At 35.1% G+C, this 14,913-nt stretch overlaps 1 protein-coding gene across 2 annotated transcripts; it reads left to right on the top strand.

Moving 5' to 3' along the window:
- The first annotated feature begins 340 nt into the window (after positions 1-340).
- On the top strand, positions 341-13,154 carry LOC149798784 (toll-like receptor 6). 2 transcript variants are annotated; one of them, XM_089957656.1, is made up of 2 exons: positions 341-432; positions 2,394-13,154. In XM_089957656.1, the coding sequence occupies exons 1-2, from the start codon at positions 394-396 to the stop codon at positions 4,557-4,559; spliced, it is 2,205 nt and encodes a 734-aa protein (XP_089813782.1). In that variant the 5' UTR covers positions 341-393; the 3' UTR covers positions 4,560-13,154. The 2 variants fall into 2 exon arrangements, with proteins under 2 accessions (XP_089813782.1, XP_089813783.1); XM_089957657.1 differs by having other exon boundaries at positions 386-507.
- The last annotated feature ends 1,759 nt before the right edge of the window (positions 13,155-14,913 follow it).

Genomic DNA, 14,913 nt, shown 5'->3' on the forward strand with positions numbered 1-14,913 from the left:
GCTGAAAGCTGTATTACCAGCGTGTTATTTGCAGCGTCTAAGAATGTAAAACGATAAACGATGGTATTATCAGCCAAAATCTATATCGTCAGTGTTTACTTTTTAATTTTATGGAAATCTTGAAATCTGGTTTTTAATATCTTTATTTCTCCAGAGGTTTATATGATTTTTAAATGGGATCATTTTTTATACTCAGTATAATCCAAGTTATTGAAACCGACTGTACTGAGGTAATTGCCTTTGTAAATTTACACCGTTGAGTGACGCATCATTTTGTGGGGAAAACCCACAATTAAAAACAAAAATGCTAAATAGCGTGACAATCATTTTCTTCATGATCATCACTCGAAACCCTTCTTCCTTTTTGGACTATAATGTGTATTTATTCTAAATATGTGTCATTCTTATTTATTGGGTTTTTCACTAAGTCAGGTAATGACCTTATTTCACTTTTCAACTATTATCAAGGTAATGCAGTTTTAATTCATTGACCAAAAGGACAGAAAGGTAAATCGTTTTATTATTGAAAGTAGTTTCGTGTGTAGGGAGGGGGATGGGTAATCAAGAAGAGGGATAAATCACAATTTTTACACATGGGAGAGGTAATTTCTGGACTCGTGCAAGAGGTGGGGTTAAATTTGAAGTTACTCATCGGACTGTAGGCATAGTGAAATAGCTGTACATAACGACAAGATCTATTTATAAGTCTTATTTATCTTTAATGGATGAATTCTGGGAAATACGTTACCTGATAATATAATGAATGACGTTGATTTTGTACAGTCAACGAAGTGGAAATGCTATCCAAGTTTTTGCTATTATGTCCATAAATGCGTATACCTCGTCTTGTTTGTTTTAAAACTGGTTTGGTTTGATTTTGTGTGTTTAACACACCTGATAGGCTATATATATATATATATATATATATATATATATATATATATATATATATATATATCGATCAGTATATTCGGTGAAGGAAGAAACTGGGAAAACCCAGGTTAAATACACTCACCTTCTAGAAGCCTTCCAACATAACAATTTAGCCGAACCGAGTCTCAAACCCATTGGCACAGATGTCATATATATATGTTATTGATCTCAGGGCACTCTTCTTTAAAACACACCAAGATGTCGAGGAGAAAAAAACAACATTATTTTCAAGCATTACGATCCTACGCGTTGTTATATTTGGAGAGTTGCCAGCTAATCTGACCGTATCAACTAATGTAAATTACAAAATGTTACCTTGTTTCGTTTCGTTTGCTTGCCTTTTTTATATGTTGTTAATAAACTCAGAATATGTTATTTACATAATTGTTATTGATAATTCTTTTTATTTGATGTTCGATGTCGGACACGAAAAAGCAAACAAGTAATTCAGTGTATTCAGAAATGAAACACAGGCACTTTGCATTCTTGAAAGAATTTATCGTTTATATGAAATGGTAAAATCTGATTAGCTGCGTTAACTTACCTACAATAAGGACCTGTCACAGCTTCTCATCTTGCATCTCTTCTTTTCCCTCCTCTTGTACTGCATTATTTCTTCCGTCCATAGATTTCCATTAATATTTTATGTTAGATATGAATCAATCATTATCAGTGTTAAGGTGTCTTTATTTGGATATTATCAACATCATCCCAAAACAAACATCATCGGTGTTAAGATGTCTTCATGTGGATATTATTAGTAACATCCCAAAACAAATATTATCAGTGTTAAGGTGTCTTTATATGGATGTTATTACAATCATCCCTTCTCTTTCCAAAGTTGTCATGCAGGTAAAGTCATGGGTTGTAATCACACTCAGAAAAAAAGTGATTCTTTTATGTTGCTGTAGTCGCTTAGTTAAAATATATGTTTTATCAAGTTAAGGGGCCATGGTTATTCAGCCTGTAAAGCGTCTGCGTCGTAATCGGACCCCCTGATGCTAGCCTTGGCCGGCTGACTCAGTGTGTCCTCAGGAATGTCATTTAGCTCGCATTTCCTTAGTACAGTATACACAAAAATGTTGTTGTTGTTGCGTTTAACGCCACAGCACACGATAGGCTATACATGGCGGCCAGTATTAATGGTGGAGGAAGAACCCGGGAACACCCCGTAAAGGACCACCGACCCACCACAAAAATGTAACAGTGACAGTGGAAATAGATCATAACGGACCAGCATGACCAACAGACGCATTCAAAAATGTACTTTATGTTTTGAATCAACATTTAACTTTTATTTGTTAAATTAGTTTTGTGTCAAATTACAGCGCATAAATGAACGTTACACGATTTGGTGTTTTCGTTTCAAGAATAAGACGTTATTTAGTAAGCAATAATCTATGTGAATACCGAGCATTGCTTCAAAAGTTCCATTTCATGGATTTTTTTTTTACTTTCAGATCTCCAATATGATTGTTCTAGGACATAAGTTTGAGGTCAATCTCAATTATTCAGTTTTTATTCTGGTGTTTGTTCATGCCATTTTAACCTTTTCCGTGGCCGATGTCCCATGTCCCAATCCGGTTTGTGTATGCAAGAACAAGACTGTGACTTGCACAAATATATCTTACATTCCTCCACTACCAAGCAAGACTAAAGGTCTCGTTTTTATAAACAACTATTTACCATCGATAAGCAGAAATACATTTTCAAACATAACAAATTTAAAGCTCAAGACACTTCTGCTTTCAAGATGCGAGATACAAAACATCACCTCTGATGCACTCTACAACTTTAATTCGACATTGGAGATATTAGATCTGACAGGAAATACCGGCATAAACAAACAACAGCTGTCTTCTTCACTGAAACAATTAAAGAGAATAAAAGTGCTCTACCTGAATCAGATTAATATGGGAAATCATCTTGACTCGAACTTTTTCAATGGTATGAACGGTTCGGAACTGGCAGCAATCCATCTGCAAGACAACAATTTTCACAATATAAGTGATCAGGCATTCCGAGTGTTTCAACATTTGAAACATTTGGATTTGTCACACAACAACATTAATGTTGCTGACTTGTCAGGTTTAGTTCCGTTGGAAGTTCTGAAGTTAAGTTTCAACAGGTTGTTGGACGTTCCCGATTTTTGCATGAATGGAACCAGCAAATTTCCAAAAATGAATTTATTAAAGCTAGATAATAACTTCATCGACACTCGGTTCAAGGCATCCTTGTCTTGCTTAACGTCCTTAAAGGAGCTGCACTTAGGTGGGAACAAGATTCAATATTTGGATGACAATGTATTTTCTCAATTTAAAAGGCTTAACAGCTTGTATTTAGAATCAATGAGGATAGAAAGTATTTCAAGCTTTGCGTTCAATAATTCGAATTTAAAATCGTTGTTTCTTCGAGGATGCTGTATTAAGTTTACAAGTTATAACTTGGACTATGCAAACCTCTTTCAATGGACTCCAAATCTTCTGACACTTACAATGGATTCGAACAACCTGCGTTACATAAATGCCACGTCCTTGATGTCTATGTTATCGCCGCTAACGAAATTGATGTATCTCAGTCTACGAGAGACTAAGTTCAAGTATTTTCCAGCAGACTTTTTCAAACCACTCGTGTCTCTACGACATTTAGATCTAACTTCGAATTTCATATCTGAGTGGCCAATTACATTGTTCAGTAGCGTAAGGAAACTAATCACACTACTAATGGCAAACAATAAAATAAAAGTTATTAAAGAAGGATATTTGCCTTCGTCTCTTATGGACAATTTGACCACACTGGATCTGTCAGGCAACCCATTTGACTGCAGCTGTGAAAATCTTTGGCTTAGAAAATGGATGAAAAACATACTGCACAAAAAGCCACATATTTTCTCTAATAACTACCCTAAATCTTACAATTGTACAACGCCGCATAGTCTGGAAGGAACTCTGCTGATGACTTACAACCCAACGGATGAAGATTGCAGACCTTGGGGTCACGTACTTATGGATATCATAATAACATCAAGCGCTGTTTGTTTTGTCTTTGCATGTGTGGCAGTACTTTATATTCAAAGATGGAATATCCGATATCTATTGCATGGAATATCGATGCGAAGGAAGAAGTACACAATCCTGAAGGACACAGATTTTCAGTATGACATCTACGTCGCTTACTCTGACAAAGATAGATCATGGATACGAAACGAACTTTGGAGAGAACTCCAACAAGAAAAGGGGCTCAGACTTTATATCAGAGATAAATCCGAGGATCCAGGTGTGGCAAAGTGCGATTCTATCGTCAATAATATGTACTGCAGTAAAAAAGTTATTTTGGTCCTATCCCCCAGCTTTATGTCGTGCCCATGGTGTCAGTATCAACTACAGGTGGCCCAGGGTCGCGCGGTTCACGTTGGCCCTGATTGGCTAATACCTATTATCCTTGGCGACTTGAAAATACGTCACGTGACTAAGTCCCTGCACGTGCTATTGAAATATGGAAACGGAATATCGTGGAGTGAGGAAGAGGATGGAAGAAGATTATTTTGGACAAAATTGCTAGCATCAATTGAAAACTCTGTAAATCTAAATAATGATATCGAGGATGATTCAATGATAGTAACTTAACTTAATATAAGTGGAAAAGGAACCAGAATATAATTCTTGGAAGCATTGTCATAAATACAGTATGACTCTATTTCTTCTAATTCATGAGCAAATTGAAACTATCAATGGATTTTCGCTCTTAGAAGTTAATTAATATCATATTTAAAATTGTTTTTTCTTTTTCTTTCCATTTATAGATTTACTAAGACTATACGCCTCTGAAACCATGGATAAAAAGAAAGAAGGAGTGTAGAACGTCTTTCCCTTTTGGAAACCAGTCTGATGACATTGCTAAAAAGGCTAAAATGGTTTTCGTCATCATTCCCATCTAGCCGTTATTGTCTTCATAACTGTTTCTGTTTGTGAATAGTGATTTTTACTGAGCCGCTTTAGCGGATTAAGATTCATAAATATAATTAGTTGATCTTTTCTCTGCTGAAATTGTACTTTCAGCTTAATTTATGTTACTCCAAAAAGTAATGATGAGAACCACTATAACATTTATTGAAATCTTTGCATTTTATCCTTGAAATGTTTTTTCTTCTCTCTAACTTTAGAGAATGTTCTGATGAAGCAAAACGACTGAAGTACGGATGGAATGGATTGCCTAAATTATAAACAGTATTCTGTGGAAATAATGATTTCATGTAGCAAATTAAATAAATGTTGTAAACTAACATATCGATCTGACAGGTGTTACGTATATCTGATTTAATTCATATTTATTTTAATTTAATTGTTTGTCAGTTTTAAATTTTTGATTCCATTATAAGCTATTATAATGTAAATTTATTCACCAGAGACGATATTTGTTTCAGAATTTGTAGCAACCTTCGTAAACAAGTTTTATTTTATTTTGAAATGATTGGTTTTCGTCAGCGTAATTTTTGGTACACGTGATATCAACACGATCACGTGACCCCCTTCGATTTCGCAATTCCGGTTTTTCCATTACTGCGCATTTGTTAGTTTTAATATTGATACGTAGAGAGAGATTTCTCAGTTTTGGGCTTTTTACACTGATGTCAAGTTATTTTGTTGTAGCCAGATTTTCAGTTATAATTTTCTTCAGATAAGTTGGATTTCAAAAGGATAAATTCTTTCTTCTCTGGAAATATTTTGAGGAGTGCTTACACAGAAATTATGGAAAGACATTGCTTACAAATTTCATTTAGATTTCCACACCGGAGTGTCATTATTTGTATTTCTACAAGGAACAGTAAAGGACAAGACTGTACAGACTACAGCATACGTCATCGTCATCTATCCTGGATTTTCCATCAGGATTCGAACTTGAAATTATTAGAACATTTAGTACTAGGACTTTTGCAATTTAATTAGTGAATTAGTCATGAATTATTTTTGGATTTTATTCTTGAAACCGTAAGTTCTCTTTTTTCATTTTTAAAGAATTTTTCAGAGAAAAAATGTATTTGTATTGATCGAGCCTAAACATGTGACATAGAAATTAAAATATTTCAGAAAACATTGTTTTTTGAAATTTTAATTCCGCATGTTTATTTAATCTTTAGTGAGATCGACAAGGTTTTATTAAAATGTCATCAAAAGTGGAAATCTTTCTTTCAAATCCTACCCAAAAAACAATTAGATCTTTTCAAAATGGATGAATTGATTCAACTTGCCAGAAAATACGATCCTTCTGAGGCAAAGGCTTCCTTAACGAAACAAGACATAAAAAAGATTTTGGTCCAGTATTTGGTAGAAAAGAATGTTTTGGATAAAGGTGCTTTGGTTTCAGACAGTAAGTATTTATCAGGCTCTGACACAAAAATGAAGGAATTATAACTAAAATACAAGATGGAATTGGAGTTGAGGAAGCTGGAGCTTCAGAAAGATAAAGGAGAAAAAAAAACAAGCGCAGTTACAAAAGTATTTCAGCCTAACATAAGCCCTTCTAAAACTCAAACTGGTACAACTTCTAAAAATCAAACTCCGGAGAAGCTTGATTCAAGATCCTTGTCTCTTCCTACGTGTATCTATTTGCAAGAAAAAAGGACACGTTATTTCTGACTGCTGCAAATTGACAAATAGGCATCAGAATCAATACAGACCTATTCCAAATGCTCTTATTTCAAAGAGGTCAAGGTCAGGGACATCTATTGAAAGCAATACATTTGTTGGGTCTAACAAAACCCCAGTCTGATTTGATAATGGAGAATTATGAACCATTCATATCGAAGGGTTCTATATCATTTTTGGGTGATTCGGCCAATCATATCCGTATTAACATTTTAAGGGATACAGGAGCTTCTCAGAGTCTTTTATTGTCGGGTACTTTGCCTTTTTTCTGAGAAGTCTTCTTCTAATGAGAGTGTTCTTATTCAGGGACTAGAGTGTGGCTTTGTTAATGTTCCTCTACACTGCGTAACTTTGTCATCAGACTTAATTTCAGGACCTCTGACAGTCGGAACAGTCTCTGTTTTACCCGTTGAGGGCATTCATTTATTACTAGGCAACGACCTAGCTGGAGACAAGGTTGTGGTTAATCCACTTTTAACTGACAAGCCTTGCTTGGATCGGAAAGTAGATGCAATTAAAAGAAAATTCCCTGATGTTTTTCCAGCTTGTGCAGTTACCAGAGCTATGGCAAAGAAAGCTCTTGAGAATGATGTAGATAAGGAACGTATTCCTTTAGCTGACACATGTATTGGTCAGGCTTTTGATGACTTCACTTTCACTCCTTGTTTGGATCAATCAAAAGGTATTGATCACATTGATCCTCTTTTAACGACTCATTCTTTTTATTTTAATCAGGGTGATAATCGACAATCACTTGTCCTTGTACAGGAAAAAGTACCTGAGATCTCCTGTTTTTTCAGAAGGCCATGAGTCAATCTGAAGCTACTGTTCCTGTCTGTTATTTCAATGAAAATGGAATTGTTATGGGAAAATGGACGCCACCCCCCACCCCCCACCCCCCCACCCCCCGATATACCTGCTGGTGATGAATGGTCAGTTAACTATCAAATTTTAGTTCCAAATTCTTACAGACAGGAAATACTTAGTTTGGCCCATGAAACTCCTTTGGCTGGTCATTTAGGGATCAATACAACTTATCACAAGATCTTAACTCACTTCTATTGGCCAAAAAATCAAACGTGATGTTGGTAAATACTATAGATCTTGTCATGCCTGTCAAATGGTAGGAAAACCAATTCAGAAAATTCCCAACGCTCATCTACAAAAATTCCTGCCTTTGACGAACCATTCAGTAGAATTATGGTAGATTGTGATGGTCCCTTACCTAAGACCAAGTCAGGTGACCAATACCTGTTGACCATTATGTTTGTGTCAACAAGGTTTCCAGAGGCAATTCCTTTGATGAATGTAAAATCTAACACAATAGTAAAAGCTTTGATAAAGTGTTTTACTCAGTTAGGTCTTCCCAAGTCCGTACAGCCTGATGAAGGCTCAAATTTCAGGTCTGGAATTTCCAGCAAGTTATGTACGACTTAGACATTGAACAATTCAAATCTTCTGCCTATCACCCTGAGAGCCAAGGGGCATTAGAAAGATTCCATCAGACTTAGGAAAATATGATTCGATCATATTGTTTTGATACGGGTAAAGATTGGGATGAAGACATTCATTACTATTGCTTGCTGTTAGGGAATCAGTTCAAGAATCTTTAGGTTTCAGTCCCTTTCAACTGGTTTTTGGAAGCACTGTGCGTGGACCACTGAAGTTATTGAAAGAGAAACTTCTTTCTAATGAAGATTCTGAAATTAATCTTCTTGATTATGTATCTAATTTTAAATACAAGTTGTCAAAGGCTTGTGAGGTCGCAAGGGCAATTATGCACTCTACTCAATCTAAAATGAAGTCAAGATATGATAAAAACTCGAAGGAAAGGAGCTTTCAACCTGGTGATAGAGTCCTGGCTCTCTTGCCAATGCAACAAAATCCTCTTCAGGCCAAGTAGTATGGTCCCTACACAGCTTACAGGAAAAAAAGATGATTTAAATTACATCATAACTACTCCTGGGAGGCGTAAACGAAAACAACTCTGTCACATTAACATGCTAAAAGAGGATATTGATAGAGATAGCCAGGTTAAACATGCAGTTAATTTAGTTGTACCTGTCCCACTCAGTGAAGATTTAAGTGAAGGGATATCATCTGATTCTACTGGTATTGGAGTGACAAATCTTCGGATTTCAGAAAGTATGAAAGTTGTGGACCGAAAACCTTCACATTTGCAAGAGCAAGAATGAAATGAACTTAAACAGTTATTATTTGAATATGAGTATTTATATCCAGATGTTCCTACAAGGACAAAAACATTTCTCCATGACGTTGAAATTGTAATTTCCAAACCTGTCACACAACACCCGTACAGGATGAACTCTCTCAAACAGGAATACTTGAAAAAGGAAATTCAGTATTTGCTGGAGAATGATTTTATTGAGCCCAGTAAAAGTGACTGGAGTTCACCATGGATACTTGTTCCAAAACCAGATAACACTTTCCGTATGTGTACTGATTATAGGAAGGTGAATAGTGTGAAAAAAAACAACATATTCATTCCTATTACCAAGAATCGATGACTATATTGATAAGATCCGGAATGCCAAGTATGTCACCAAATTTGACCTCCTGAAAGGATTTTGGCAGATTCCACTAAAGGAACGAGGAAAGGAAATTTCAGCATTCGTGACTCCAGATGGACTTTACCAATAAAAAGTAATGCCGTTTGGGATGAAAGGGTCGCCAAGTACATTTCAACGTCTCATGAATATGATCACCTCCGGTATAGAAAATTGTGATGCTTACATCGATGATGTCATCATCTACAACGACACCTAGAAAGAACAATTAGCAATAATTTGGAAATTCTTTGACAGACTCACAGATGCATGCTTGACAATTAATTTATCTAAAAGTGAGTTCTTCCGTGCTTGTGCAACTTTTCTAGTACATATTGTGGTACATGGACAAGTTATACCTATAGATGCTAATGTCGAGGCTATCTCTGAATTTCCCGTGCCTGATGCAATTTTTGGGTATGCTGAAACCCTGACAAATTTATTGGACTGAAAAAATGTCAGGAGACTTTTGACAAGTTGAAAGCCATACTTAAAAGCGCACCAGTTCTTACAGCTCCAAATTTCAGCCAATCTGTTAAACTGTCTGTTAATGCAAGTGATGCTGGGGTTGGAGCAGTTTTAATTCACAAAGACGAAAATGATATTGATCATCCAATGTGCTACTTTTCTAAGAAATTAAATAAGCACCAAAGGAATTATTCAACAATTGAAAAGGAATGTTTGACTTTGATATTGGCACTACAACATTTTGAAGTTTACCTTAGTTCAGCTCCTTCTTAGATTATTGTGTTTAGCGACCACAACCCCCTTACTTTCATCGGCAAGATGAAAAATAAAAATCAAAGACTACTAAGGTGGCGTTTGTTGTTACAGGAATATAATCTTGACATCAGGCACATCAAGGGAAAAGATTATTTAATATCAGATGCACTTTCCCGTGTACAGAAATGTATTATTTCATGTACACTGTTTATGATTCATATGAGTGCTTCTTAAAACTCATGTATAATTAATCTGTGGTAAAAAGAAAGCATTATCTTATAAATCTTTTTTATGGGGGAACGTGTTACGTATATCTGATTTAATTAATATTTATTTTATTTAATTGTTTGCAGGTGTTAAATTATTTATTATATTATATGCTATTATAATGTAAATGTATTCACTGGAGATGATATTTTTCCAGAAAATATTTTGACCTGAATCATTCATTTTGTAAACACCAGGTGTTGATCTAAATCCTGACCTTGTTTCAGAATTTGTAGCAACCTTCGTAAACAATTCTTTTTTTAAAATTTTAAAATGATTGGTTTTCGTCAGGGCCATTTTTGGTGTACGTGACATAAACACGATCGCGTGACCCCACCCCCTCCCCCTTCATTATTTGTATTTCTACAAGGAACTGTAAAAGACAACAAAGTACAGACTACAACATACGTCATCATCATCCATCTTGGATTTTCCATAAGGATTCGAACTTGAAATTATTAGAACATTTATTGCAAGGACATTTCCAGTTTAATTAGTGGATTATTCTTGGATTATTTTTGGATTTGATTCTTGAAACCCGAAGTTCTTCTTTCTTTTCATTTTTATAGAATTTTTCCAGGGAAAAAAATTATTTGTTAAATTTTTAAAAGCTTGTTGTTTTCATTCTTTCTGTGTTACTCTTTATTCGGGCCTAAACACGTGACACAGGTTAAATGTCTAAAATTTGAAAGCTTGTATCGATATTCGTGTTTAATCCTGTATAATGTTTAATCCTTATGACGCTATGGAATGCTTAATCCTTGTGACGCTATGGAATGTTTAATCCTTGTGACGCTATGGAATGCTTAATCCTTGTGACGCTATGGAATGCTTAATCCTTGTGACGCTATGGAATTCAGCCGAATGTAGTGGGAACTTAAAACATATAGCCAAGAAATTACAAATGAATGGTCCGTATATTTGGTATTTATATTTTACGTATGATAGCATGTGAATTTATAACAATACAATTTGTTTACGTGCATATTTTATTAGTTAGTCTATCACTGCCGATATCGTATGGTTAAATAATCATAATATTAATATTGCAAATAGTATAACAAAATAGTATCATTGTTCGTTTCAATGCATAAAGTTGTACATAATCTCACGCTGCATACACATGAATAGATGACTCCAGCATGAAGTTATTCTATATTTTAATTTGTCGTTCAACTGAAGATTGCAATTATTTATTATGTTTCTGGATGTCGTAAGTTTTCACTCAAATTATCATGATATATATTTTTGTGATATGGAAAACATTCAACTTAAGAGTTATATTTATTTTGTTATATAATACAGTATTCAGAGGTTGCATTGTGTAATTTCTATGCATTAGTTAAAAGTTAGCGATAATAGCAATTATTCTGCTTTAATTAACATTTCTAAAGATTATAAAATTCTCTCTCTTTTCTCTCTCTCTCTCTCTCTCTCTCTCTCTCTCTCTCTCTCTCTCTCTCTCTCTGGCGTCACTAGGGTTGGTGTCACCCAGTGCGGTAACTCATGGTTTCACCCCCATGGACCTCCATCTTGCATAAAAATAAAAAAATTAGTCATTTTGGTGTCATCCTCTGATGGTGTCACCCGGTGCGGTCCGCACCCTCCTACTGAAGCCAAAGCTCTCTCTCTCTCTCTCTCTCTCTCTCTCTCTCTCTCTCTCTCTCTCTCTCTCTCTCCCTTTGGACGGTTTGACCAAACTTTACTATCATTCGTAGGTCCAGAGACATCGTCGTATGACACAAGCGAAAATCCCCAACGCTCTTATTTTCATGAATTTTTGCCCATACCTATCTAAGAGAATCGAGAGAGAGAGAGAGGGGTGGGGGAGAGGACGGGGGTTACAGTATTTGGAATTCTTGTTATTCTTCTCCTAGCAACATATTTCGGTTATTGAATACATATCAACAATCTGTAATAAAATATAATTCAACCATGGTCTTTTCAGTCGCATCAAATACTTTCTAAATTATTGACTTTTGACGGCTACCTATATAGTATTCTCTCTAAACTATTGGCTTTTGACAGTTACCTATATAGTGTACTCTGCAAAATATTGGTTTTTGACAGTTACCTATGTAGTGTACTCTGTAAACTATTGGCTTTTGACAGTTACCTAACTAGTACACTCTGTAAACTATTGGCTTTTGACAGTTACCTATATAGTGTACTCTGCAAACTATTGGCTTTTGACAGTTACATATATAGTACACTCTGTAAACTATTGGCTTTTGACAGTTACCTGTATAGTGTACTCTGTAAACTATTGGTTTTTCACAGTTACCTATATAGTGTACTCTGTAAATTATTGACTTTTGACAGCTACATGTATTGTGTACTCTGCAAACTATTGGCTTTTGACTGCTAGTTATATATTATTCTCTGAAACCTATTGATTGTGACAGCTAGCTATGTAGTATTCTTTTTAAACTATTGATTTTTTAAAATTTCATTTGAGAGAAGATAAGATAGAGGAAAAATCGCGATGACACCTGTTTTGATACCTGGATCGTATACCATGTATTCTAGTTCCGTTTACATCGGTTCAGTTCTGATTTGAAAACCAAAACGTGGAAGAATAAAATACCTTCAGTTGATTTGGTAAATCCTTTATTCTAAAATAATTGATGATTATTTAGGTTTTCAATATATCTATATATATAATTATGATAACTACATGGTTACCTTTTATATTTCTCTGTTTGTAACTGCTATTCATTCGTTGTATACCGTGTTCATAAGCATTAAACAAGACAGTGTTCATATTTATCGATCTTGTAAGGATGATACCTAGGTAAGTTTATAATGGACTCCATTTCACAAATTAACACGATTCTAAATTTATGACAGTTTTCGTTTTTAAAATAGTTTGGCAGCTCTATATATGATGCCCATGCTAATTGTCTAAATATGTCAATATGTGGAGGTCAATACTTTATTTCAGCATGAAAAATATTGTATATATTTCGTTTTAAACTTTGAAATTTGTATTTTAGTTCCTTAAATGTTTTACACTTCACTTTATGTTTCTTTGATGCTTATTATATTGTTTGATTCTGAGTTATATTCTCTCTCTTCGCTATGATCTGTTTCTGGTCAATGCAGAAGAACTGTGTTATTCTCAATGATCGGAAAAGTAGGGCAATATACAGGGCTGTGTTCTTTTTCCCTTACCTTGAAGTACTAATTGGAGGGGGTAATTAACACCTTGGACTGGGCATTAACGTCTGGAAAAACGACAGGAATATAATAGTGGCAGGCAGCGTTAACGAATCAAAATTAGTTTGTCACCTCAAAACTTCATGAGTAGTAAATGGGGGCACCCTAGCGTCAAGGGGAATTAGCATTACAAGACCCCTTGGGCAACTCTAGCATCAAGGGAAAATTAACATGGAGAAAAATCGTGGGTCAGATTAGCGTCAAGGGAAATTAACATGGAGAAAAATCGTGGGTCACTCTAGCGACAAGGGGAATTTAACATGGAACTATAGTGTGGGTCTGTCTAGCGACAAGGGGAAATTAACATGGGAATAGAGTTTGGGTTTGTCTAGGGACAAGGGGAATTGAATATGGGATTTTTTTTTAAAATTTAAATTTAAATTTAAATTTAAAAAAAGGGGTAGGCAATGGAAAGGCTATCTCTTTTCGAGAAATATGGCTGGCCCTGAAAAGGGCCTTTGGGTTTTCTTCTTCTTCTGCTTCTAATTTCTTCTTTTTCTCCACCAAGTTCTTATTTTATCTCCAACACTCTTTCTCTTCTTCTCTTTCTTTTTCTCCTGCTCTTCTTTCTTCTTCTCTTCCTCCTCTTCTTTCTTCCTCTTCTCATTTTCTTCTTCATTTTCAATCTTTTCGTTCCATTTGCTTATTCTTATTCTTTCCTCTTCATCCTCCATCTCCTCCTTTATCTCTTTCATGACACCACTAATCTTGTCCTTTACCTTTTTTAAGTTATTAATTTCCATCTTTACACGATGGGGACTATAGGAATAATGGTCTTCAACCAGTCTTATTAACATCTGCTCCATCATTCCTAAGTTGTCTAAAACGTCTTGTAATGTTTGTATTTTGTCCATTTGGTTAGAAACCATCTTCTTTTTTTATTCTTTTCAGAATGGTTTGAACGACGAATACTATGGGTTCTTATACTTAAAGCGCGTACGTGAAGGAAAACATCCCCCTAAAACGTAAAATTGATCTTACCTAGATCATGACCAAACAACGCGCGAACGTGAAGGAAAACATCCCCCTACTTTTTCATTTCATATAATAAAACCCAAACTATACTTTCTCATTTCATATAATAAAAACCCAAACTATACTCTCCACATACGCTAAGAAACAATAAACAAAATCCATAATCTACTATCCACACAATCTTACGTGAGCGCTTACAAAACCCAAACTATACTCTTCACATACGCTAAGAACAATAAACAAATCCATAATCTACTATTCACACAATCGTACGTGAGCGGGTACAAACACAAACACAAACACACAAACACAAACACACAAACACAAACACACAAACACATACGCTAAGAACAATAAACTAATCCATAATCTACTATCCACACAATCGTACGTGAGCGCTTACAGAACCCTAACTATACTCTTCACCTACGCTAAGAAACAATAAAGAAACCCATAATCTACTATTCCCACAAACATACCTGAGCTCTTACAAGCACCAACACACAAACACATACCCTCACACTATCTTAAAAAAGAGTTAGTGTTTATAATCACACTACTCTACCTACACACATTGGCAAATC

The sequence above is a fragment of the Sinohyriopsis cumingii genome, chromosome 5 (genome assembly GCF_028554795.1).
Source record: "Sinohyriopsis cumingii isolate HCF-2022 chromosome 5, ASM2855479v2, whole genome shotgun sequence".
NCBI classification, from domain to species: Eukaryota; Metazoa; Mollusca; class Bivalvia; order Unionida; family Unionidae; genus Sinohyriopsis; species Sinohyriopsis cumingii.